Genomic DNA, 27,455 nt, shown 5'->3' on the forward strand with positions numbered 1-27,455 from the left:
TGGTTAGCGCACAAGCACTGCTTTAAAATTGGACTCTGGAAGTGCGTGAAATTACTTCCAGATGGTGTTCATGTGGAGAAGCAAAACAGCCATAACAGAAAAAAACATCTGGGCGGGTTTAGAGAAAGCATCCACATGTCAACATGCAGCAGAATGGAGCAGCTATAGCACACATTCACTTGCATTTCAGCGATTGATTATAACTTCAGACACTGGATTCTTTGAGGGTCTCAGAGAGAAGTGACACCGTCTAAGGTAAGGAGCTGTTTTCTAAGAAACTCGGTGCCGCTGCTTGTTCGCTCAGTTTTGCAGAACAGCCTGTTGTTTCAACTTACATGAATAAACTACTGCTGCAAATAATAACCCTGTTCGTGCTGAAACCACATTTTTGGGTTTATTACAAAGCTATCCTGCGTCATTTCACTTGACATTTGATCTCAGACTGAGTCTACTATACAGCTCGGTGAGGGCGTGCATTCACACTGTGGTTTAGCTATATCCTGTGTGCTACATTTTGAAACTGTGTGTGCTCCTGCTCTAAATTTCAGTCTAAGATGTGGTTATTATTTGACACCTTAACAAACTTCTTAGAGCAGATGAATCAAAGATGCAGTGCTGGACACTGCAGTGTTCATCATGTTACATGGGTTTGCTTTTTTTGTCAGACAGCATTTATATTTTACATTTAGGCTAATTATGATTTGTGCACACATTAAATGTGAACCAAGGCACTGTACAAAGAGCAAAATGGCACAGGTCAGATTTAGATAAGACAAGTCACTTGTCAGACGTTTATTCAGAGGCAAATAGCAGAAAAAAATGTCATGAGGATTAAAGCAACATGATGCAACTTTTCAAGTAATTCTGGAGACAGACAGTTGATTATTCCCAAATATATTAACTTTATATTGTGCACCACTGAGAGTCTTCTCCCTTCTTCTTTAACATCTGGGTCTGGATCTCTATATATCTTTTTCGTCGTAATTATGCTTTTACAAACACACACAAAAAAAGCCTAGGTTGCATTTTGGCGAGAGTTTCACTTTAATACAGGCTTTTGAGCCACCTGATTTTTATTTGTTTTTGTTTATGTCAGAGCATTTGATTTATTTTTTGCTGTAGGGATGTTAACAGGTTTTCTTAAAGCTGGCAACAAACTTTAATATTCATCACAGTTTACAGGTTTATGCCCTGGTTCAAATTTTCATAACAACTAAGTTTCACTACAAAGTGAGGGATGATTGCTGACATTTTGAATTAAGGTTTAAACTGGATAAACAACCTCTCTGATCGTCCCAGTGTTTCATGTCCTGGTTGCTTCATTCTGGCAATGTCTCAGAGTCCCAAGATCTCAGGAAATGCGTTATCAAATGATGGCCAGAACTATGAAGATAAATCCAAGGTTGATATGAACTGGGATTCTGCTTAAATAAACCTTGAGATGGTTACCACTGTCCAGGTCTGGAAGAAATGCTCTTTGCTTGTTGTGAACTAGAATCACTGCGAGATGCAGGTGATATGATAGATTCAGCATGTTTACAGTCTATTTGTATCTAGAGTTTTTCTGTTTATTTGGAACATTTGTCATTATATGATAAAAGAATCAAAAAGAAACAAAGATAAAACAAAACAAACCTAACACAGTACAGAAAAAGCATTATTCAGGCAACAAATAAAATACTTAAGAGAATGACTGACAATTCAATCCACACTGAAGTCAATTTAAACCGATAGATGTGAAAGACAGCTGCATTACAAAGTATTCAAGAGCTGTGGTTTTAGATATGTGTAATTAAACAGTTAATATTACACTATTAACTATTATCTTTCATCTGCAGTTTGTGACACAGGCATACGGCCAGAGTCTGGCACACACAAACGGTGAAACGACAGACGAACTTGCTGGAGCTGCTGTCTGAGTTGAGCAGACATATCTTCATTTCCATGGAGGTAAACCAGAGGATTTAGAGCACTGTTCAGAGACACAAGGCCCCGACTTATCTGACGAGCAATGAAGACTCCATTATACCATTTATGGCATATCCTCTGTTTGGTAAGAACTCTTGCCAAGAGGTTGAGGTTTCTGAGTACATGATAGGGGATGTAACAAACAGAAAAGAGAAGAATCAAGATGAGCAACAACTTCAAGCTTCTCTGTTTCAGTACCTTGTCAGTTCTCTTCAATGTCCATAAAACTACAGCCATGTGTCCATAGCAGCCCAGTGTGATGAGGAACGGGATACAAAACCCAGTGAGGGTCCATCCAAGAGTATATTTCAGGTAATCCTCAACATCGGTTTTATGGGTGGTATCGTAGCATTTTCCAGTAAAGTTCCTAAATGTTTTTTTGTAGAACATGTCAGGAAGACTTTGAGCACTCACCAACAGCCAGACCATGACCGAGATAATCACAGAATGGGTGACAGTTATTCTTCCCATCGCTCTCATTGGATGAACAATGGCCAGGTATCTGTACACACTTATACAAGTCAGGAATCCAATGCTGCCATAAAGATTCATGTTGAAGCAGAATCTTGTTATCTTGCAGAATGCTTCTCCAAAGATCCATTTACTCTTCATGAGGTAGTACACCACCAAAAATGGGAGTGTGGACAGGTACAAAATATCAGCAAGTCCAAGGTTGAGAACGAACACGTTGACGTTACCCAGCTTCTTCCAGTTGTGCAGCAAAGACTTCAGTCCCCATCCATTAGCTACCAGACCAACGATGAACACTAAGATGTAAACAGGAGGCAAGAATCTGTGTTCGAAGCTAAAGCTGACACTAGGACAAGAGGTGTTATTCATTGTCTTTGAAAGGGAAGTTGGTACCATGTGTAGCTGGTACACCTTCTCCTTTGTGGGTGATCTGGCTTATGAGAGTCGAAAGAACGCATGACCGCTTTTTTGTTCGATGATGACTTCCTGTATGAAGCCCCGCTATCTTACCTGTCAATCTGAGATAGCTGATACATTTTTTGTCACATCTGGGCATGTGCATGTAAGCTTTGTCCATCTCTACAACCATTGCATTTATTCTTTCATTTAATCAACATATCAGGGTGGATGCGGTCTTGTGGTTAGAGATACTGAGCAGAATGTGTTGAACTTTCTGTTTTCAGATTATTCACATGAGCAGACAGTGAATATCTACATGATCTGCTAAGGTACTGTAAAAAAAAGTTTCACATATTAATGCCAAGATAAAACAATAGTCAAGGGTTTAATGTTTGTGCCAGAATTCAAGCATGTAGCAGCTCAGGTGACAATAGTTTTAGCACACAATATGGGTGCATGATATTATTCATGACATGGGAGGGTGTGAATAGTTTGTGTGATACAGAAGTGTCTCATCATTCACAAAAATGGGAAGTTTAGAGTTTCAGACCTACTTCAACACCTGTTTCACTTCTACTTCTACCGTACGTCACTGCTCAGGCATTTTTACCATGCAGCAGTCAAAGTTTGCAAAAGCTCTGCACACAACTCAGAAGGGTAACAACACAGCAAGCTAACATAACCTGACTCAGAGACAATGACACCTGCTGACTCGGCTCAGACCACACAGAAGCCACAAACAACTTCTCTTTTTTATATTTTTAACCCTAGTCTTTCTGTCAAACTCATGCTGACGGAACTCACGCTTTCTCCAAACTCACGCTGACTGAGCGGTGTTATGTTTACACCACAGACAGGCTGAGCCAGAGGCAATAAATACCCATGACTACTGCAGGCTCAACTGACAGTATGGCCAGTATGAAAGGGGTGTAACAGACTTCAGCCTTATGGCAACTCTGAGGGGACCCGATAGTTTTTTGCACTTTTTGGCTGCCGTTTAAATCACCATGTTACGTGGCATTGTTCATGAGCCCAATTAGTCATATAGTTTGACTGTAAATAACTGGAGACAATTTATCAGACTTTGTACCACTCCTTCATGAGCCACAAAAAAGGCTTTAAAGAACTTTCTTCACATGTTCAATAACACTCACCAACAACACCCATACAAATGTTTTGATATGGATGATTGATAAGTGGGGGTTCCCTTTCAAAATTGATTTTAAACATTGATTTGAGATTCTTTACTTATCTATTTGTGCACATTGGTCACAGACAGAACAGAGCATGAGCAACTATCAGTAAACTCAGTAGCCCACACTTTTACAGAAGTTTAACATTAATTTCCCACAAGTTTGATAACTTCTGGACCAGATCAGAGAAGAAAACCCTCGGCTTATGCCTGGTCCTGCAGGTTAATGTGCTCTGACTCAAAATTCATCAATGCACAAAAGGGAACACTCCATTAACTGCAAACTGAGTTAGCAGATCAACTCTTTATTATTTGATAAGGAAACAAAATCACGAAAGTATCTAGATGGTGTACGGCACAGAAGCAAAAAAGCCATAACAGCTAAATATCTGGGTGGAGGGTTTGGATGGGACATCCGCGTGATAACATTTGCTTAGATAAACAGTCAGCAAAATGGACGGGTCAGGAGGGACATGCAGGGTAATACATTGACTCGCACCATGATAACTTCAGACATTAGATTCATTTGGGCTGGAGGGAGAAGTCACAGTCTGAGGTGAGGAGCTATATTGTACTCGCAAACTGTTTGTTGCTGCTTGTGTGCTTAACTTTTAATGGACAATGTGGTTTCTGCCCTAAATTTGTTCAGAGGTATTTAATATCACCCTGGTTGGTCTCATATATTGTTGTTTCATTCTAGAAGACTTTGTATCTTTATTGTAACTGCTGCTAATTGAAAGTTTGAATGTATTTTCAAAGCATTCTTGAGCCTTTCCGCTTGACATTTGATCATAGAGACAGAAGGAGTACACTCTGGTGTTACTACATCCTGTGTGCTACAATTTTGCAGTGGCATGTGGTTGTGTCCTAAATTACAGTGAAAGTAAGGTGAATAATTGCTGCGCAGACAGAAGTTTCAGGGCAGATGAATCATAGATTTTATTCTAGAAAGTGTTTGACATGTTACATCCGTTTGCTTTACTTTTAGTCTAATTTAATGTTTTACATTCTATTAAACATTAGCATTCTGTGCACACTGTAAAGACTTGTATACTTGCATACTTGAATAATACACAACTGATCCCTGACTGAATGATGTTTCAAGTGCACAAGGTCTGTGTAGTAAGTGCTGAATGTGGTCAAACAGTTCCAGGAAAAAAAACGATTGAACGATTTATTTATTTATTTTTAGTAAACCCTGTCTGGGTTAAAGGAGACACATGTAGTTCACTTTTGTGAAATGTTTATTCTGAGGCAAAAAGTATTATCATACATACAAACATTAATAGGAAAGCAAAAACAGAATTAAATGACAAAAATACAATTCTGAACATTTCTTCATACAAATTATTAAAATTTTCCTTTTTACAACCATCATGTTTATTGAATTTCTGCAGCAGGCAGCTGTCTTAGGCATACACACTCTGATTAACTCACTGTAGGCTACCCCAGCACAAAATGGCAAACAGAGTAAGCAACTAGCTAGAGTTTAAAAGTTGTTTTTGATGGTGTACACCAAAACAGATTGACAGCACTACCGTAGATTATTTGTCCACTCAGTGGCAGCAGATCAAGTGTCACCTAAACACAACATCATTGCCCCAAAAAGGTGATATGTGAACGTGTTAGCAAACATTTAGCTTGTTACAGCAAATACAGAGGAAGAGTAATCATTCAGACTTGTACATTCACCCACACAGCCAGGTTACCCTAATGTACATTAGCTGTAAGATAGCGAGGACTGGCATGTATGGAGTGTGTGTGTGTGTTTAATTTCAAGTCAACTCTCACTAAATTAAACACTCACTAGTCTTGCCCTGTCCTTTCTGTAATGTTGTTTGAGTAGTAAAATACAGTTGGCAGTGAACATGACAACACATAAATACCGGACAATGTAGGTAACCTCCGAGGATCGCTACTGCAGTCAGGTTGATAAATGCGAGTGCAGATAAATGCACTTTTTAATCCCAAAAGTTTAAAGCTAATCTCTGAGCTCTGTTCCCGTTCATAAATGGCTCTGGATCAGAGCAGAATATGTTGTGATTGAGTGTTTATTCCTCCAGAAGGTCTGGCTCTGCACCTGACTCTCCTCCTGAGCTGGTTGGCTCTGAGCCCTGTACGCAACACCATGCAAATGTCTTTTGTTTTGATAGAGACTCCTTGTGGCAAAAATTAAATATCATTCATTTAATTCTGTGTGGGTTCATCAATATTAGCAACCCCTCTCACATTACACTGACCCATTTACAAAAGGACAAAGTTGCACACACAGTAGGGTAGTAAAAAGCTCATCGCAACAATTACATAATAGCTTATTTCCACCTTATTCTTGCCTCCATGATACTTTGAAATAATTATGGGCATGATATTTCACTAAGCAGCATCTGTGAGAGTTACCAGTAAGCTACAGGTGTCTTCCCTTTTCTTGGAGATACATGGGAAGTAAATGATGTGGTAGCACAGTCTGTCACACCTTAATGCGGCCTCCATGTCTGCCGGATGTGTAAATATCTATACGCTGACCAGTGTAACTTCTTAAGATGGTAATATTGGATTTCATGTGTTGAGTTCTTCTGCAGCTTTAGCACTGTATGAACTGCAAATATTTGTTCAATAAGTTTTCTCTCTCTTCTACAGTGATGGGATCGTATCCAGCCCTGGCATTCATCCTGCTCTTTTCAGCAACTCTGTGCTTCAGTTGTGATGGTGGAAAAATTCTGGTTTACCCCTTAGATGGGAGCCACTGGCTTAACATGAAAATCTTGGTGGAGGCGCTTCATTCTCAGGGCCATCAAATAACGGTGCTACGTACCTCCACCAGTTGGTATGTGTCTGAATTCTCACCACATTATACCTCCATCACCGTCACCCAGGAACAGTCCCAAAACATTGAGAGCCAAGACGTCATGACAGCTTTCTTAAAGAGGTCAATAGAGATCCGTCGGAGTAAAGGCTCACTATGGGCTTTTCTGGAGTCTTATAGGAATCTTTTCACCTTGCTAGGGGAGAACCAGAAAGATGTGGCAAAACTGGTTGTCAACATCTTCGAGAATAAGACACTAATTAAAGAGCTGAGGGAAGCTGAATTTGATCTTTGTCTGATGGACCCTGCATTTCCAGGGGGAGTGCTGTTGGCACACTATCTCCAGCTTCCCATGGTTTTCAATGTGCGCTGGCTTTTCAACGGAGATGCACACTTTGCCTTCGCTCCTTCTCCTCTGTCGTACGTCCCTCAGCTGTTCTCCCAGTATTCTGACAAGATGGACTTTTTCCAGAGAATCAGTAATATAATTCGTCACAGCATGTTGGTTTACATGTACCACTATGTCTCAAATCCACCTTACCAGGCTGTTTGCGATCAATATTTTGGACCTGATGTTAGCGTCATGTCTCTCATGCAGGGAGGTGATCTCTGGTTGATGCGGATCGACTTTACATTTGAGTTCCCTCGTCCCACCATGCCCAATGTCATCTACATGGGAGGGTTCCAGGGAAAGCCCTCAAAACCTCTTCCGTCAGATTTAGAGGAATTTATGCAGAGTTCTGGTGAACATGGGGTGGTTATCATGACTCTGGGGACTCTGCTGGGTGACCTCGGCCCTGAGATATCGGAGATCATCGCCTCAGCATTTGCCAACATCCCTCAGAAGGTCTTGTGGAGACACATCGGGAAAAGACCCACCACTTTGGGAAACAACACCATGCTGGTTAAATGGATGCCTCAAAACGATATACTAGGTCATCCTAAAACCAAAGTTTTTGTCACGCATGGCGGTACGAATGGACTTTACGAGGCCATTTACCACGGTCTCCCAGTCCTGGGCATTCCTCTCATCTTTGACCAGGATGACAACATGGTGCGTTTGAAGGCCCGTGGGGTGGCTGAGACTGTTGAAGTGGCAACCCTGGATGTTGAGTCTATGACGAGTGCTCTGAAGAATATTCTCGACCCAGAGAAGCCATACAAAGAGAATATGCACAAACTGTCACAGCTTCATCATGACAAACCAATGAAGCCCTTGGACAGTGCTGTTTTCTGGATAGAGCACGTCATGAGGCACAAGGGAGCAGCACATTTGCGCACTGAGTCATACAAGTTGCCATGGTATGCCTATCACTGTCTAGATGTGATGGCGGTCTTTCTAGCCTTTGGTCTGCTGATCATGGCATTATTTTGGGTTTCCTTCAGATGTCTAATCAGACGTTTGATGAGGATCATGAAGTCCACATCCAAGTCCAAGAATGAATAGATAACCTGGTGATTAAACAAGCTGGATACTGACGATAATAGATAAAACAGACCAACAACTTACAGTGGTACAGAAACTGTGGAATAATAACAGGGCTCAATGTATCGGACTTACATGAATATATTAGGGGCAATCTGATGGAAATTCTAATTCCATTAAAGCTTTGAAATTTTCAAATTATTTACTATTCTCTCTTCTGAACTGTCTTTTTGCAAATACAACCAATTCACTATGGCCTAATTTGTGATCTTTGCAACTTTGCCGTATGACGATTAAAGTGCATCATGAAAAACTTTAAAGAATGTTTTGCTGTATATTTTTTTACCCTTTCTCTTACTGTAAAATATGCTAACTTGTGTTAAACTTCTGCATCTGCATCTGCATCTGCAGTTTGTGCCACAGGCACACAGCCAGAGTTTGATGGAAACAAACGGTTTAACATCTGACAAACTTGCTGGAGCTGCTGTCTGAGCTCAGCCGGAACGTCTTCATGTCCATGGAGGTAAACCAGAGGGTTGACAGCACTGTTCAGACACATAAGGGCACGACTTATCTGACGAGCAATGTAGACTCCATTATACCATTTATGGCATATCCTCTGTTTGGTAAGAACTCTTGCCAAGAGGTTGAGGTTTCTGAGTACATGATAGGGGATGTAACAAACAGAAAAGAGAAGAATCAAGATGAGCAACAACTTCAAGCTTCTCTGTCTCAGTACCTTGTCAGTTCTCTTCAATGTCCATAAAACTACAGCCATGTGTCCATAGCAGCCCAGTGTGATGATGAACGGGATACAAAACCCAGTGAGGGTCCATCCAAGACTGTATTTCAGGTAATCCTCAACGTTGGCGTTATCCGTGGTATCGAAGCATTTTTCAGTGTCGTTTATAATTGCCTTGGTGAAGAACATGTCTGGAAGACTTTGAACACTCACCAACAGCCAGACCATGACCGAGATAATCACAGAACGGGTGACAGTTATTCTTCCCATCATTATCACTGGGTGAACAATGGCCACGTATCTGTACACACTTATACAAGTCAGGAATCCAATGCTGCCATAAAGATTCACGTTGAAGCAGAATCTTGTTATCTTGCAGAATGCTTCTCCAAAGATCCATTTACTCTTCATGAGGTAGTACACCACCAAAAATGGGAGTGTGAGCAGGTACAAAACATCTGTAAGTCCAAGGTTGAGAACAAACACATTGATGATCTTTAGTTTCTTCCAGTTCTGCAACAAAGACTTCAGTCCCCATCCATTAGCTACCAGACCAACAATGAACACTAAGATGTAAACAGGAGGCAAGAATCTGCCTGTAAAGTCCAAGCTGATCTGAGGACAAGTGGTGTTATTCATCATCTTCTGAGAGAAAGTTAGTACAAATTTTAGCTTGTTCACCTTGTCCTTTGTGGGTGATCTGTCTTATGAGAGGTGAAAGAAAACATTACCCACGATTTGTTCAAAGATGACTTCCTGGTTGAGCCCTCCTGTCTCAACCGCAGATATAAGATCACTATTTAAAAAAAATGTCACGAGCTCCATCCATTTTCCTCTTTGTGCAAAACCGCTGCTCATTATTCTGTCATACGCAAAGCACAACATGAAACTCTTGTGGTCTTGAGGTTAGAGATACTGGCCAGACTTTGTGCTCAATCTTTTCTTTTTAAATCTTAATGTGAAAAGACTGAATAATCTACATGATCTTGAGGTGTCTGCTGTTCGATGCAGCATATTTATACAAATGGTTTGTATTAGGAGAATATATTGGAATGTTAGTTGCTGTTTGGGCCTCTCTGACTTAGAGGTTGTTTGATCAGGGGTACCAGGTTATTGACATGATGGTGCTGCTGTCAAAGTTAATACATATACCAGATGTGGATTAGCAGAGGCATGGAGGCCCTAGGTCAGAGGTGGATGCACCCAAATTGAGGGGCTTCTCCTGTTTTTCTGTCTCGCTCTCATAACATGAACCATATGTTAAAAACAGGTTTTTGACCAAAACAAGCTCGGTATATAAGGAGCTGTCTGCATATTGTCGTCAGAGTTTCATTATTCGGCTGGAGACTCTCCAAGTAACGTGTTACTTGATTACGATACTGAACTTGTTGTAATAAATTTGTTATACAACTAAGACAGTGTCGGCGGAGTTTTTCTTCAAACATCTTCAACTGCATCCCCACTGAAGATACGACAATCTGCTAAGGTGTACTTTAAAAAATCAGTTTTATATGTTAGTGCAAAGACAAACCAATCATCAAGTGTTTATTGTTTGTGTCAGAATTGTATCATGTAGCTCCTTATGTGAGAATAGTTTTAGCACACAAAGTACAGATGAATGATAATATTCATGACATGGACGGGTGTAACGACACGTTGATGATTTTTAGTTTTTTCCACTGTTAAGTCAAAGCTGACAAGAGGCCAAGAGGTGATATTCATTTTGTCTTGTAAAAAGAAGTTGGTTCAAAACTGGCTTTTGAGAGATGAAAGAAAATGACCTACTATTTATTCAAATGACGAATGAATGAGTACTACATTACACTCTTTACAACGTTTAATGATGGATATGATCTCTTGTTTAGAAAAACTGTGGTAATTTCTTAAAGCAGACTTTGTGATGAACATCATGCTTTACAAATCTTCATGTGGGAGTGAACAGCCAACGTCAACATGAGGTGTCAAGAAGAGTTCTGCATGTGAGTACCAAGATACAACAATAGTCTAGAGTTGAATGTTTTAGTCATCCCTAGCCCCTTATAAAATGCAAAGTATAGATGCATGTAAGTGTTGACCAGTTTGACTGATGTAGGTCTTCTTCATCACTCTCATGAATGGGAAGGTGAGAGTCTCCCCTCTGGTGGTAGAGTTTGGAGAGACAGCACTCATCAAATCTTTCTCATGAATCATTGTGAACATATTTAGACCTAGAGATATAGAAAAAAGATTATTTAACATTTTGTTATTTTTATCATTGTTAACCATCTTTTATGGTCCACTTCTTCAAAATGTAACAAAAGCGGCGAGAATGAACCAAATCAGTAGAGTTGGGGGTTTGAAAGCTAAAAGCTAAAAGACACTATGAAGCTCATTGAAGCAGAAAGAAGCTGAAGACTCATTTCATATATTGACTTTTATAAAATGACATGGTGACTTTTATAAAATGACACAAAACACTGACAAACACACTGATGACTCTGACCCGACTAGAAAATGTGGTTAAACACGCACTTCAATAAACTGACTTGCAGAAGTTAGACGGAAACTAGTTATAAAAGTTAAACTGTGATAATTAGCTAAAGTTAAGCAGACACAACTTGAAACCACACTGTGGCTGCCCGCTGCCTCACAGGGGTGGGTAAAATACAGAGAAGTTTCACTACGTTGTATTGAATATGATGTAACAATGAACAGCCTTCTTCTTTTGAACCAAACGCCGGTACAGCCTCCTCTTTCGCCATGCAGTGTGCCTAAGTGTTCGACCGACAGAGCTGTAAGCAGCAGAACTATGACCACAACTCACTCTCTAACCATAACTGTGTGGAAATCTGCTGTTTTTACGTCACAAATGAGGAACAAAGTAATGAACAAATGGATCTTACAGGTAAAACATGAGACTAATGTAGGCTTCAATGAGCAGAGGAGTGAATGTTATATTTCTTGTATTTGTAGGTAAGGTGTATGGAAGGAAATACATTGGTAAAATGTTTTTTTATTAAAAAAAATCAGATAAGAAGCATGAGCCAATGAAGCACAAGCACATGACAAATGAATGTACAGAAGATTGAAGTAATCACATTAACTTTGTTAAAACAACAGTAAACATTTGTGTACCTGCACATGGTCTCTTGTTTTAACAGCTGAAGTAATTTACATTTTAACACATTTTAAAGATGATTTACTCTCTATCGTCTCTTTTTATATACAGATGAAATGCTGGATTGGTCTATGTGATGATAAATCCTTTTTTATTTTCAGCTTTGCGATTATAAAGAAAGTGGATGAATATTCAATCTGATGTACCAAATCATTGTATTGTAACAAAAACAGAATAAAAGATCTATGCCTTTGTGATAAATTTACCAATCCCTAAAAATTTGGATTCATCATAAACTGATGATCTATTACAGCAATAATTTCTGTCCACCTCTTTTGCTGCAACACTTACAAACTTGTAAACGCTTATTTAATCTTTAGATTGAATTTAGTCCCATCTAACACATGACAGCACACAGCATAAAAGAAATGACTCACCATCAGATAATTATACTGTAGAAATGATTAAAGACACAAATAAACCAACATAGTGATAAAAAATGTATTTTTTAAGTCATCCTCCTTTCCTTCTAATTTGCATTGCATATGTATTAGAAAGATGGTTAAGACCTATAATGTTGAACATATTTCTGTTAAAAAAACATGTTTCTCTGGTGTTAAAGTTCGTCTACAGTCCGTGCCAAAGGCCTTCTGCTGGGGTTTGACAAAAACCAACGGTTAAACATCTGACGAACTTGCTGGAGCTGCTTTCTGAGCTGAGCAGGAACATCCTCATGTCCATGGAGGTAAACCAGAGGGTTGAGAGCACTGTTCAGACACACAAGGCCATGACTTATCTGACGAGCAATGTAGACTCCATTATACCATTTATGGCATATCCCCTGTTTGGTAAGAACTCTTGTCCAGAGGTTGAGGTTTCTGAGTACATGATAGGGGATGTAACACACAGAGAAGAGAAGAATCAAGATGAGCAACAACTTCAAGCTTCTCTGTCTCAGTACCTTGTCAGTTCTCTTCAATGTCCATAAAACTACAGCCATGTGTCCATAGCAGCCCAGTGTGATGATGAACGGGATACAAAACCCAGTGAGGGTCCATCCAAGACTGTATTTCAGGTACTCCTCAACGTAGGTGTTACCTGTGCTAACATAGCATTTTTCAGTGTTGTTTCTATATGTCTTGGTGAAGAAAATGTCTGGAAGACTTTGAGCACTCACCAACACCCAGACCATGACCGAGATAATCACAGAATGGGTGACAGTTATTCTTCCCATCATTTTCACTGGGTGAACAATGGCCAGGTATCTGTACACACTTATACAAGTCAGGAATCCAATGCTGCCATAAAGATTCACGTTGAAGCAGAATCTTGTTATCTTGCAGAATGCTTCTCCAAAGATCCATTTACTCTTCATGAAGTAGTACACCACCAAAAATGGCAGTGTGAGCAGGTACAAAACATCTGTAAGTCCAAGGTTGAGAACAAACACATTGATGATCTTTAGTTTCTCCCAGTTCTGCAACAAAGACTTCAGTCCCCATCCATTAGCTACCAGACCAACGATGAACACTAAGATGTAAACGGGAGGCAAGAATCTGTGTTTAAAGTCAAAGCTGACCTGAGGACAAATGGTTTTATTCATCATCTTCTGAGAGAAAGTTACTACAAATTTTAGCTTGTACACCTTGTCCTTTGTGGGTGATCTGTCTTATGAGAGGCGAAAGAAACATTACTCATGATTTGTTCAAAGATGACTTCCTGGTTGAGCCCTCCTGTCTCAACCGCAGATATAAGATCACTATTAAAAAAAATTGCCTGTTTCCTCTTTGTGCAAAACTGCTGCTCATTATTCTGTCATACACAAAGCACAACATGAAACTCTTGTGGTCTTGAGATTAGAGATACTGGCCAGACTTTGTGCTCAATCTTTTCTTTTTAAATCTTAATGTGAAAAGACTGAATAATCTACATGATCTGCTAAGGTGTACTTAAAAAAAATAGTTTTATATGTTAGTGCAAAGACAAACCAATCATCAAGTGTTTATTGTTTGTGTCAGAATTGTATCATGTAGCTCCTTATGTGAGAATAGTTTTAGCACACAAAGTACAGATGAATGATAATATTCATGACATGGACGGGTGTAACGACACGTTGATAATTTTTAGTTTTTTCCACTGTTGAGTCAAAGCTGACAAGAGGCCAAGAGGTGATATTCATTTTGTCTTGTAAAAAGAAGTTGGTTCAAAACTGGCTTTTGAGAGATGAAAGAAAATTACCTACTATTTATTCAAATGACACTTCCTGTTTGAAGCCCTCAGCTGTAAATGTGACATCTTCTTACACGCCTGTAAGCTTTGTCCATTTACTTATTATTCTATAATTTGTATGAGTACTACATTACACTCTTTACAACGTTCAATGATGGATATGATCTCTTGTTTAGAAAAACTGTGGTAATTTCTTAAAGCAGACTTTGTGATGAACATCATGCTTTACAAATCTTCATGTGGGAGTGAACAGCCAACGTCCACATGAGGTGTCAAGAAGAGTTCTGCATGTTAGTACCAAGATACAACAATAGTCTAGAGTTGAATGTTTTAGTCATCCCTAGCCCCTTACGAGATGCAAAATATAGATGCATGTAAGTGTTGACCAGTTTGACTGAGAGAGGTCTTCTTCATCACTCTCATGAATGGGAAGGTGAGAGTCTCCCCTCTGGTGGTAGAGTTTGGAGAGACAGCACTCACCAAATCTTTCTCATGAATCCTTGTGAACATATTTAGACCTACAGATATAGAAAAAAGATTATTTGACATTTTGTTATTTTTATCATTGTTAACCATCTTTTATGGTCCACTTCTTCAAAATGTAACAAAAGCGGTGAGAATGAACCAAATCAGTAGAGTTGTGGGTTTGAAAGCTAAAAGCTAAAAGACACTATGAAGCTCATTGAAGCAGAAAGAAGCTGCAGACTCATTTCATAAAATTACTTTTATAACATGACATGATGCCTCTTCTAAAATGACTTTTATAAAATGACACAAAACACTGACAAACACACTGATGACTCTGACCCGACTAGAAAATGTGGTTAAACACGCACTTCAATAAACTGACTTGCAGAAGTTAGACAGAAACTAGTTATAAAAGTTAAACTGTGATAATTAGCAAAAGTTAAGCAGACACAACTTGAAACCACACTGTGGCTGCCCGCTGCCTCACAGGGGTGGGTAAAATACAGAGAAGTTTCACTACGTTGTATTGAATATGATGTAACAATGAACAGCCTTCTTCTTTTGAACCAAACGCCGGTACAGCCTCCTCTTTCGCCATGCAGTGTGCCTAAGTGTTCGACCGACAGAGCTGTAAGCAGCAGAACTATGACCACAACTCACTCTCTAACCATAACTGTGTGGAAATCTGCTGTTTTTATGTCACATATGAGGAACAAAGTAATGAACAAATGGATCTTACGGGTAAAACATGAGACTAATGTAGGCTTCAATGAGCAGAGGAGTGAATGTTATATTTCTTGTATTTGTAGGTAAGGTGTATGGAAGAAAATACATTGGTAAAATGTTTTTTTATTAAAAAAAATAAGATAAGAAGAAGCATGAGCCAATGAAGCACAAGCACATGACAAATGAATGTACAGAAGATTGAAGTAATCACATTAACTTTGTTAAAACAACAGTGAACATTTGTGTACCTGCACATGGTCTCTTGTTTTAACAGCTGGAAAAATTTACATTTTAAAACATTTTAAAGATGATTTATTCTCTATCGCCTCTTTTTATATACAGATGAAATGCTGGATTGGTCTATGTGATGATAAATCCTTTTTTATTTTCAGCTTTGCGATTATAAAGAAAGTGGATAAATATTCAATCTTATGTACCAAATCATTGTATTGTAACAAAAACAGAATAAAAGATCTATGCCTTTGTGATAAATTTACGAATCCCTAAACATTTGGATTCATCATAAACTGATGATCTATTACAGCAATAATTTGTCCACCTCTTTTGCTGCAACACTTACAAACTTGCAATCACTTATTTAATCTTTAGATTGAATTTAGTCCCATCTAAAACATGACAGCACACAGCATAAAAAAATAACTCACCATCAGATAATTATACTGTAGAAATGATTAAACACACAAATAAACCAACATAGTGATAAAAAATGTATTTTTTAAGTCATCCTCCTTTCCTTCTAATCTGCATTGCATATGTATTAGAAAGACAATTATGACCTATAATGTTGAACATATTTCTGAAAAAAAAACATGTTTTTCTTGTTTTAAAGTTCGTCTACAGTCCGTGCCAAAGGCCTTCTGCTGTGGTTTGACAAAAACCAACGGTTAAACATCTGACGAACTTGCTGGAGCTGCTGTCTGAGCTGAGCCGGAACGTCTTCATGTACATGGAGGTAAACCAGAGGGTTGACAGCACTGTTCAGACACACAAGGGCACGACTTATCTGATGAGCAATGTAGACTCCATTATACCATTTATGGCATATCCTCTGTTTGGTAAGAACTCTTGCCAATAGGTTGAGGTTTCTGAGTACATGATAGGGGATGTAACAAACAGAAAAGAGAAAAATCAAGATGAACAACAACTTTAAGCTTCTCTGTTTCAGTACCTTGTCAGTTCTCTTCAATGTCCATAAAACTACAGCCATGTGTCCATAGCAGCCCAGTGTGATGACGAACGGGATACAAAACCCAGTGAGGGTCCATCCAAGAGTATATTTCAGGTACTCCTCAATGTGGGCGTTATCTGTGGTATCGAAGCATTTTTCAGTGTCGTTTCTAGATGCCTTGGCGAAGAACATGTCTGGAAGACTCTGAAAACTCACCAACAGCCAGACCATGACCGAGATAATCACAGAACGGGTGATAGTTATTCTTCCCATCACTTTCACTGGGTGAACAATGGCCAGGTATCTGTACACACTTATACAAGTCAGGAATCCAATGCTGCCATAAAGATTCACATTGAAGCAGAATCTTGTTATCTTGCAGAATGCTTCTCCAAAGATCCATTTACTCTTCAGGAAGTAGTAAACCACCAAAAATGGCAGTGTGAGCAGGTACAAAACATCTGTAAGTCCAAGGTTCAAAATAAACACGTTGATGATCTTTAGTTTCTTCCAGTTGTGCAGCAAAGACTTCAGTCCCCATCCATTAGCTACCAGACCAACGATGAACACTAAGATGTAAACGGGAGGCAAGAAACTGTCTTTGAAGTCAGAGCTGACCTGAGGACAAGTGGTTTTATTCATCATCTTCTGAGAGAAAGTTACTACAAATTTTAGCTTGTTCACCTTGTCCTTTGTGGGTGATCTGTCTTATGAGAGGCGAAAGAAACATTACTCATGATTTGTTCAAAGATGACTTCCTGGTTGAGCCTTCCTGTCTCAACTGCAGATATAAGATCACTATTAAAAAAAATTGTCACGAGTTCCGTCCATTTTCCTCTTTGTGCAAAACCGCTGCTCATTATTCTGTCATACGCAAAGCACAACATGAAACTCTTGTGGTCTTGAGGTTAGAGATACTGGCCAGACTTTGTGCTCAACCTTTTCTTTTTAAATCTTAATGTGAAAAGACTGAATAATCTACATGATCTGCTAAGGTGTACTTTAAAAAAACAGTTTTAGATGTTAGTGCAAAGACAAACCAATCATCAAGTGTTTATTGTTTGTGTCAGAATTGTATCATGTAGCTCCTTATGTGAGAATAGTTTTAGCACACAAAGTACAGATGAATGATAATATTCATGACATGGACGGGTGTAACAACACGTTGATGATTTTTAGTTTTTTCCACTGTTGAGTCAAAGCTGACAAGAGGCCAAGAGGTGATATTCATTTTGTCTTGTAAAAAGAAGTTGGTTCAAAACTGGCTTTTGAGAGATGAAAGAAAATGACCTATTTATTCAAATGACACTTCCTGTTTGAAGCCATCAGCTGTAAATGTGACATCTCCTTACACGCCTGTAAGCTTTGTCCATTTACTTATTATTTCTATAATTTGTATGAGTACTACATTACACTCTTTACAACGTTTAATGATGGATATGATCTCTTGTTTAGAAAAACTGTGGTAATTTCTTAAAGCAGACTTTGTGATGAACATCACGCTTTACAAATCTTCATGTGGGAGTGAACAGCCAACGTCCACATGAGGTGTAAAGAAGAGTTCTGCACGTTAGTACCAAGATACAAGAGTAGTTTAGAGTTGAATGTTTTAGTCATCCCTAGCCCCTTACAAGATGCAAAGTATAGATGCATGTAAGTGTTGACCAGATTGACTGATATAGGTCTTCTTCATCACTCTGATGAATGGGAAGGTGAGAGTCTCCCCTCTGGTGGTAGAGTTTGGAGAGACAGCACTCACCAATTCTTTCTCATGAATCATTGTGAACATATTTAGACCTAGAGATATAGAAAAAAGATTATTTAACATTTTGTTATTTTTATCATTGTTAACCATCTTTTATGGTCCACTTCTTCAAAATGTAACAAAAGCAGCGAGAATGAACCAAATCAGTAGAGTTGGGGGTTTGAAAGCTGAAAGCTAAAAGACACTATGAAGCTCATTGAAGCAGAAAGAAGCTGAGGCTCATTTCATAAATTGACTTTTATAAAATGACACAAAACACTGACAAACACACTGATGACTCTGACCCGACTAGAAAATGTGATTAAACACGCACTTCAATAAACTGACTTGCAGAAGTTAGACAGAAACTAGTTATAAAAGTTAAACTGTGATAATTAGCAAAAGTTAAGCAGACACAACTTGAAACCACACTGTGGCTGCCCGCTGCCTCACAGGGGTGGGTAAAATACAGAGAAGTTTCACTACGTTGTATTGAATATGATGTAACAATGAACAGCCTTCTTCTTTTGAACCAAACGCCGGTACAGCCTCCTCTTTCGCCATGCAGTGTGCCTAAGTGTTCGACTGACAGAGCTGTAAGCAGCAGAACTATGACCACAACTCACTCTCTAACCATAACTGTGTGGAAATCTGCTGTTTTTACGTCACATATGAACTTCAACAAAGTAATGAACAAATGGATTTTACAGGTAAAACATAAGACTAATGTAGGCTTCAATGAGCAGAGGAGTGAATGTTATATTTCTTGTATTTGTAGGTAAGGTGTATGGAAGGAAATACATTGGTAAAATGTTTTTTTATTAAAAAAAATAAGATAAGAAGAAGCATGAGCCAATGAAGCACAAGCACATGACAAATGAATGTACAGAACATTGAAGTAATCACATTAACTTTGTTAAAACAACAGTGAACATTTGTGTACCTGCACATGGTCTCTTGTTTTAACGGCTGGAAAAATTTACATTTTAAAACATTTTAAAGATGATTTATTCTCTATCGTCTCTTTTTATATACAGATGAAATGCTGGATTGGTCTATGTGATGATGAATCCTTTTTTATTTTCAGCTTTGCGATTATAAAGAAAGTGGATAAATATTCAATCTGATGTACCAAATCATTGTATTGTAACAAAAACAGAATAAAAGATCTATGCCTTTGTGATGAATTTACCAATCCCTAAACATTTGGATTCATCATAAACTGATGATCTATTACAGCAATAATTTCTGTCCACTTCTTTTGCTGCAACACTTACAAACTTGCAATCACTTATTTAATCTTTAGATTGAATTTAGTCCCATCTAACACAAGACAGCACACAGCATAAAAGAAATGACTCACCATCAGATAATTATACTGTAGAAATGTTTAACACACAAATAAACCAACATAGTGATAAAAAAAATATTTTTTAAGTCATCCTCCTTTCCTCCTAATTTGCATTGCATATGTATTAGAAAGACAATTATGACCAATAATGTTGAACATATTTCTGATGTTTTTCTTGTGTTAAAGTTCGTCTACAGTCCGTGCCAAAGGCCTTCTGCTGTGGTTTGACAAAAAACAATGGTTAAACATCTGACGAACTTGCTGGAGCTGCTGTCTGAGCTGAGCAGGAACGTCTTCATGTCCATGGAGGTAAACCAGAGGGTTGAAAGCACTGTTCAGACACACAAGGGCACGACTTATCTGACGAGCAATGTAGACTCCATTATACCATTTATGGCATATCCTCTGTTTGGTAAGAACTCTTGACCAGAGGTTGAGGTTTCTGAATACATGATAGGGGATGTAACAAACAGAGAAGAGAAGAATCAAGGTGAGCAACAACTTCAAGCTTCTCTGTCTCAGTACCTTGTCAGTTCTCTTCAATGTCCATAAAACTACAGCCATGTGTCCATAGCAGCCCAGTGTGATGAGGAACGGGATACAAAACCCAGTGAGGGTCCATCCAAGATTGTATTTCAGGTACTCCTCAACGTGGGCTTTATCCGTGGTAACAAAGCATTTTTCAGTGTTGTTTCTATATGTCTTGGTGAAGAACATGTCTGGAAGACTTTGAACACTCACCAACAGCCAGACCATGACCGAGATAATCACAGAATGGGTGACAGTTATTCTTCCCATCATTTTCACTGGGTGAACAATGGCCAGGTATCTGTACACACTTATACAAGTCAGGAATCCAATGCTGCCATATAGATTCAGGTTGAAGCAGAATCTTGTTATCTTGCAGAATGCTTCTCCAAAGATCCATTTACGGTCCATGAAGTGGTACACCACCAAAAATGGGAGTGTGAGCAGGTACAAAATATCAGCAAGTCCAAGGTTGAAAACAAACACATTGATGATCTTTAGTTTCTTCCAGTTGTGCAGCAAAGACTTCAGTCCCCATCCATTAGCTACCAGACCAACGATGAACACTAAGATGTAAACGGGAGGCAAGAATCTGCCTGTAAAGTCCAAGCTGACCTGAGGACAAGTGGTGTTATTCATTCTGTCTCTTTCTAAAAAACAGCCAATGCTGTAAAACAAGTATGCAATGATGCCCAGAATGGTGAGGAAATCACCTTTATAGATTGCTTCCTGTCGAAAACTCTTCTGAGAACCTTATCTTTGCAAGATTAAAAGTAAAATTCCCTTTCAGATGGAAGCTTGATAACACAGGATGCACTGCTAAGTGTAAAATGCCACTTCAGTCTATCGACATACTGCACCATGTTCAAAGATGAAAAAGTGAGAGATAGCCAGGGGGTACATGTCACAGCTGTTTTTATATTGATGGGGCAAATAGGGTGACCCGATGGGAGTGGGTGAAATTTGGGACTGGGGGGTTGGGGCAAAGTCCTTTTAGTCAAGTCTTGCCACTCTGCTGCCATCTTGGCAAAGCTCCAAGGAACTTAGTTCAGGCTAACAAGACCAGACCCTATCTTAATGAATGGGGAGAGAGCCAGAAATTCACTTAAAAACTGCACATATAGAATCAGCAGTCAAATCTGATAAAAAAAAAAGAAGAAGCTCAAAAGTTTGGTGATTTTGCCTCAAAATAAGGTTTCAAACGCCTTTTCCCTCCACAAGTTATGCTTTTATTCTGGTTGCGGCCACAGTTTCACAGCATCTGATCAGAATCTGGTCAGAAACCATTCCTAATTAAAGCTGCAAGCAGCGATGAACGGGCCCTCGCAGTCCACGCGGGTCGGGGCGTGCTGCTCTCGGGCGTGCTGCTGTCGGGACATGCTGCCGTTGGGGCAAGCTGCTGTCGTGACATGCTGCTGTCGGGGCTTCTACATGCAACAACTTCCATTGAGGAAATGAAAGTGAAGGCAGTCAAGCAGTCATTTCGTCATTTAGCAATAAAAGCGCCACCTATTGGTGGATATGCACCGAATTTGGCACGAACCCTCATGTGGGCATGGAAGACAAATCAAAAAAGTTTTGTGTTAATCGGACTGTATTTCATCAAGATATGCAAGACTGTGTGGTTTACCACAACGTGCAGGAAATTGTTGTTTTATATTTTGGCCGTGCTTTAGACTATCACAATTCTTTTAATAACTTTTTGTCAGGAGAGTCCACAGATGCTGTGTGCAAAGTTTGGTGCAAATTGGTGAAATTGCCCGGGAGGAGTTCGAAAAAGTAGGTTTGCGACATTTCGCGAGCTAGCGAAAAAAACGCCAGGCAAAAATGGGCGTGGCCTATATCAGGAGATTCAGCAAGATTTACTGAATGCGAGGACATAAGGTTTTTGAATGTATGACAAAGTATGTGGGAGTTATTAGGCAAAACACACTTTCCTTGATTGTAGCGCCACCTAGTGGTGGACATTCACAACGACAACAGATTCTAAAATTTTTCGCCAGGTCTGATCTATATTCCAAGTTTGGTGACTTTTGGGGTATGTTCAGGCAGTGAAAAATGCGATCATGACGGACAAAGGAAAATAATAATAATAATTAAAGCTGCAAGCAGCGATGAACGGGCCCTCGCAGTCCACGCGGGTCGGGGCGTGCTGCTGTCGCGGCATGCTGCCGTCGTTACATGCTGCTGTCGGGGCATGCTGCTGTTGTTACATGCTGCTGTTTGGGCATGCTGCTGTCGAGGCTTGTTCATGCAACAACTTCCGTAGAGGAAACAAAACTGAAGGCAGTGAAGCTGCTGTTTCGTTATTTAGCAATAAAAGCGCCACCTATTGGTCGATTTGCACGAAATTTAGTAGAAATGCTCATCGTGTCATGGAACACAATTGCCAAAAGTTTTGTGTTAATCGGACTGTATTTCATCAAGATACACAAGAATGTCTGTTTGACCACAATGTGCAGGAAATTGTTGTTTTATATTTTGGGAGTTCTGTGGACTAGCACATTTCTTTTAATAACTTTTTGTCAGGAGGGTCCACAGATGCTGCGTGCAAAGTTTGGTGCAAATCGGAGAAATTGCCTGGGAGGAGTTCGAAAAAGTAGGTTTGCGACATTTGACGAATTTGCAAATGGAAATTCAGTGCGAACGTGGGCGTGGCCTACATCACACGGTTCGGCTGTATTGAGGGAACATATAGATATAATGTTTAACAATGTGCACCATATTATGTGCGAGTAATTAGCAAAAAACGTTTTTTCTTGATAATAGCGCCACCTGCTGGTCATTTTTGGTGTGTGAGTTACAGATGCCAGTCTGTACCACCCCAATCAGTTTCATATCCATAAGTGTTATGGTGTGGGCACAGTGCCAATTATAAAATGAAACTGCCACCAGAGCGCCACCTAGTGTCAGATCGGTAACACCTTCCTCAGTTGTCCTCAGGAGGCCATTGGCAATCAGTGTACCAAGTTTTGTGTTAATCCGACCAACCAATGTGGAGATATAAAATACTTCAATTTAAAGAGCGCCACCTAGTGGTCATCGACCACAATTTCGCACAGGGCCTTAGGTGCTCATGTAAAAGTAGTATCCTGAGTTTCATGTTATTTGGACACACCAATGTGGAGATATGCAGCACTTCCTGTTGTGACCCGAATCCACAGGAAGTTGTTATTTAATAACTTGAGTATTCTTTGGCATATCAAAATTCTTTTAATAACTTTTTGTCAGGAGCGTCCACAGATGCTGTGTGCAAAGTTTGGTGCAAATCGGTGAAATTGCCTGGGAGGAGTTCGAAAAAGTAGGTTTTCGACATTTCACGCGCTAGCGAAAAAAAACGTTAGGCGGAAATGGGCGTGGCCTATATCAGGAGATTCAGCAAGATTCACTGAACGCATGGATATAAGGTTTTTCAATGTGCGACAAAGTATGTGGGAGTTATTAGCCAAAACACACTTTCCTTGATTATAGCGCCACCTAGTGCTGAAAATTCACAATGACAACAGATTATAAAATTTTTCGCCAGGTCTGATCTATATTCCAAGTTTGATGAGTTTTGGGGTATGTTCAGGCAGTGAAAAATGCGATCATTTTGGCCTAAAAATAATAATAATAATAATTAAAGCTGCAAGCAGCGATGAACGGGCCCTCGCAGTCCACGCGGGTCGGGGCGTGCTGCCGTCGCGGCATGCTGCCGTCGTTACATGCTGCCGTCGTTACATGCTGCCATCGTGACATGCTGCTGTCGGGGCTTGTACTTGCAACAACTTCCATTGAGGAAATGAAACTGAAGGCAGTGAAGCTGTCATTTCGTCATTTAGCAATAAAAGCGCCACCTATTGGTCGATTTGCACGAAATTTTGTAGAAATGCTCATCATGCCATGCAACACAATTGCCAAAAGTTTTGTGTTGATCGGACTGTATTTAATCAAGATACACAAGAATGTCTGTTTGACCACAATGCGCAGGAAATTGTTGTTTTATATTTTGGCCGTTCTGTGGACTAGCACATTTCTTTTAATAACTTTTTGTCAGGAGTGTCCAGAGATGCTGCGTGCAAAGTTTGGTGCAAATTGGAAAAATTGCCTGGGAGGAGTTCGAAAAAGTAGGTTTGCGACATTTGGCGAATTTGCAAATGGAAATTCAGTGCCAACGTGGGCGTGGCCTACATCACACTGTTCGGCTGTATTCAGGGAACATATAGAGATAATGTTTAACAATGTGCACCGTATTATGTGGGAGTAATTAGCAAAAAACGTTTTTTCTTGATAATAGCGCCACCTGCTGGTCATTTTTGGTGTGTGAGTTACAGGGGCCAGTCTGTACCACCCCTATGAATTTCATATCCATAAGTGTTATGGTGTGGGCACAGTGCCAAATATAAAATGAAACTGCCACCAGAGCGCCACCTAGTGTCAGATCGGTAACACCTTTATCAGCTGTCCTCAGGAGGCCATTGGCAATGAGTGTACCAAGTTTTGTGTTAATCCGACCAACCGATGTGGAGATATAAAATACTTCATTTTAAATAGCGCCACCTAGTGGTCATGGGCCACGATTTTGCACAGAGCCTTAGGGGCTCATGGGGAAGTAGTGTCCTGAGTTTCACGTCATTTGGACACACCAATGTGGAGATATGCAACACTTCCTGTTGTGACCCGAATCCACAGGAACTTGTTATTTAATAACTTAAGTATTCTTTGGCGTATGAAAATTCTTTTAATAACTTTTTGTCAGGAGCGTCCACAGATGCTGTGTGCAAAGTTTGGTGCAAATCGGTGAAATTGCCTGGGAGGAGTTCGAAAAAGTAGGTTTTCGACATTTCGCGCGCTAGCGAAAAAAAACGTTAGGCGGAAATGGGCGTGGCCTATATCAGGAGATTCAGCAAGATTCACTGAACGCGTGGATATAAGGTTTTTGAACGTGCGACAAAGTATGTGGGAGTTATTAGCCAAAACACACTTTCCTTGATTATAGCGCCACCTAGTGCTGAAAATTCACAATGACAACAGATTATAAAATTTTTCGCCAGGTCTGATCTATATTCCAAGTTTGATGAGTTTTGGGGTATGTTCAGGCAGTGAAAAATGCGATCATTTTGGCAGAAAAATAATAATAATAAGAATCACGACGATTACAATAGGGACCTCGCAGGTTTCCCTGCTCGGGCCCTAATAATAATAATAAGAATCATTCGAAAAACAATAGGGACCTCGCAGGTTCCCTGCTCGGGCCCTAATTAAAGCTGCAAGCAGCGATGAACGGGCCCTCGCAGTCCACGCGCGTCGGGGCGTGCTGCTGTCGGGGCATGCTGTTGTCGGGCGTGCTGCTGTCGGGGCGCGCTGCTGTCGGGGCATGCTGCTGTCGTGACATGCTGCTGTCGGGGCTTCTACTTGCAACAACTTCCATTGAGGAAATGAAAGTGAAGGCAGTCAAGCTGTCATTTCGTCATTTAGCAATAAAAGCGCCACCTATTGGTGGATATGCACCGAATTTGGCACAAACCTTCATGTGGGGATGGAAGACAAATCAAAAAAGTTTTGTGTTAATCGGACTGTATTTCATCAAGATATGCAAGACTGTGTGGTTTACCACAACGTGCAGGAAATTGTTGTTTTATATTTTGGTCGTTCTTTAGACTATCACAATTCTTTTAATAACTTTTTGTCAGGAGAGTCCACAGATGCTGTGTGCAAAGTTTGGTGCAAATCGTAAATATTGCCTGGGAGGAGTTCGAAAAAGTAGGTTTGCGACTTTCGGCGAATTTGCGAATGGGAATTCAGTGCGAACGTGGGCGTGGCCTACATCACACGGTTCGGCTGTATTCAGGGAACATATAGATATAATGTTTAACGATGTGCACCATATTATGTGGGAGTAATTAGCAAAAAACGTTTTTTCTTGATAATAGCGCCACCTATTGGTCGATTTGCACGAAATTTTGTAGAAATGCTCATCGTTTCTGCTGGTGATTTTTGGTGTGTGAGTTACAGATGCCAGTCTATACCACCCCAATCAGTTTCATATCCATAAGTGTTATGGTGTGGGCACAGTGCCAAATATAAAATGAAACTGCCACCAGAGCGCCACCTATTGTCAGATCGGTAACCCCTTTGTCAGCTATCCTCAGGAGGGCAGTGGCAATGAGTGTACCAAGTTTTGTGTTAATCCCACCAACCGATGTGGAGATATAAAATACTTCATTTTAAATAGCGCCACCTAGTGGTCATGGGCCAAGATTTTGCACACAGCCTTAGGGGCTCATGGGGAAGTGGTATCCTGAGTTTCACGTCATTTGGACACACCAATGTGGAGATATGCAACGCTTCCTGTTGTGACCCGAATCCACAGGAAGTTGTTATTTAATAACTTGAGTATTCTTTGGTGTATTAAAATTCTTTTAATAACTTTTTGTCAGGAGGGTCCACAGATGCGGTGTGCAAAGTTTGGTGCAAATCGGTGAAATTGCCTGGGAGGAGTTCGAAAAAGTAGGTTTTCGACATTTTGCGAGCTAGCGAAAAAAAACGCTAGGCGGAAATGGGCGTGGCCTATATCAGGAGATTCAGCAAGATTCACTGAACGCGTGGATATAAGGTTTTTGAATGTGCGACAAAGTATGTGGGAGTTATTAGCCAAAACACACTTTCCTTGATTATAGCGCCGCCTAGTGGTGAAAGTTCACAACGACAACAGATTATAAAATTTTTCGTTAGGTCTGATCTATATTCCAAGTTTGGTGAGTTTTGGGGTATGTTCAGGCAGTGAAAAATGCGATCATTTGGGAACAATAAAAATAAAAATAATAATAATAATAAGAATCATTCGAAAAACAATAGGGACCTCGCAGGTTTCCTGCTCGGGCCCTAATTAAAGCTGCAAGCAGCGATGAACGGGCCCTCGCAGTCCACGCGGGTCGGGGCGTGCTGCTGTCGGGGCGTGCTCCTTACCCGGACCCATTGCCCCGTTATTGTGCGCGCATGTCTTAACTGGTGAAAGTTCACAATGACAACAGATTATAAAATTTTTCGCCAGGTCTGATCTATATTCCAAGACAGGGGGAATATTAATTGTGTGTCTCTGTTGGCCCAGTTGATCTCGGTTGCTACGGCGATGGTTGTCGG

At 40.0% G+C, this 27,455-nt stretch overlaps 5 protein-coding genes and 1 pseudogene across 5 annotated transcripts; 1 reads left to right on the forward strand and 5 right to left on the reverse strand.

Moving 5' to 3' along the window:
- Positions 1 to 1,778: 1,778 nt before the first annotated feature.
- On the reverse strand, positions 1,779 to 2,817 carry LOC140999305 (P2Y purinoceptor 1-like). The gene has a single exon (XM_073469635.1). It carries the CDS (start codon positions 2,806 to 2,808, stop codon positions 1,822 to 1,824), a length of 987 nt encoding a protein of 328 aa, XP_073325736.1. The 5' UTR covers positions 2,809 to 2,817; the 3' UTR covers positions 1,779 to 1,821.
- A 1,693-nt stretch (positions 2,818 to 4,510) lies between these two features.
- LOC140999303 (UDP-glucuronosyltransferase 2C1 pseudogene) lies at positions 4,511 to 8,582 on the forward strand (annotated as a pseudogene).
- A 56-nt stretch (positions 8,583 to 8,638) lies between these two features.
- Positions 8,639 to 9,643, reverse strand: LOC140999304 (P2Y purinoceptor 1-like). The gene has a single exon (XM_073469634.1). It carries the CDS (start codon positions 9,641 to 9,643, stop codon positions 8,639 to 8,641), a length of 1,005 nt encoding a protein of 334 aa, XP_073325735.1.
- Positions 9,644 to 12,714: 3,071 nt separating this feature from the next.
- On the reverse strand, positions 12,715 to 13,701 carry LOC140999326 (P2Y purinoceptor 1-like). Its single transcript, XM_073469676.1, has one exon. It carries the CDS (start codon positions 13,699 to 13,701, stop codon positions 12,715 to 12,717), a length of 987 nt encoding a protein of 328 aa, XP_073325777.1.
- A 2,664-nt stretch (positions 13,702 to 16,365) lies between these two features.
- On the reverse strand, positions 16,366 to 17,355 carry LOC140999327 (P2Y purinoceptor 1-like). The gene has a single exon (XM_073469677.1). It carries the CDS (start codon positions 17,353 to 17,355, stop codon positions 16,366 to 16,368), a length of 990 nt encoding a protein of 329 aa, XP_073325778.1.
- Positions 17,356 to 19,985: 2,630 nt separating this feature from the next.
- LOC140999328 (P2Y purinoceptor 1-like) lies at positions 19,986 to 20,972 on the reverse strand. The gene has a single exon (XM_073469678.1). It carries the CDS (start codon positions 20,970 to 20,972, stop codon positions 19,986 to 19,988), a length of 987 nt encoding a protein of 328 aa, XP_073325779.1.
- Positions 20,973 to 27,455: the final 6,483 nt, after the last annotated feature.

Source organism: Pagrus major, chromosome 7 (genome assembly GCF_040436345.1).
Source record: "Pagrus major chromosome 7, Pma_NU_1.0".
NCBI classification, from domain to species: Eukaryota; Metazoa; Chordata; class Actinopteri; order Spariformes; family Sparidae; genus Pagrus; species Pagrus major.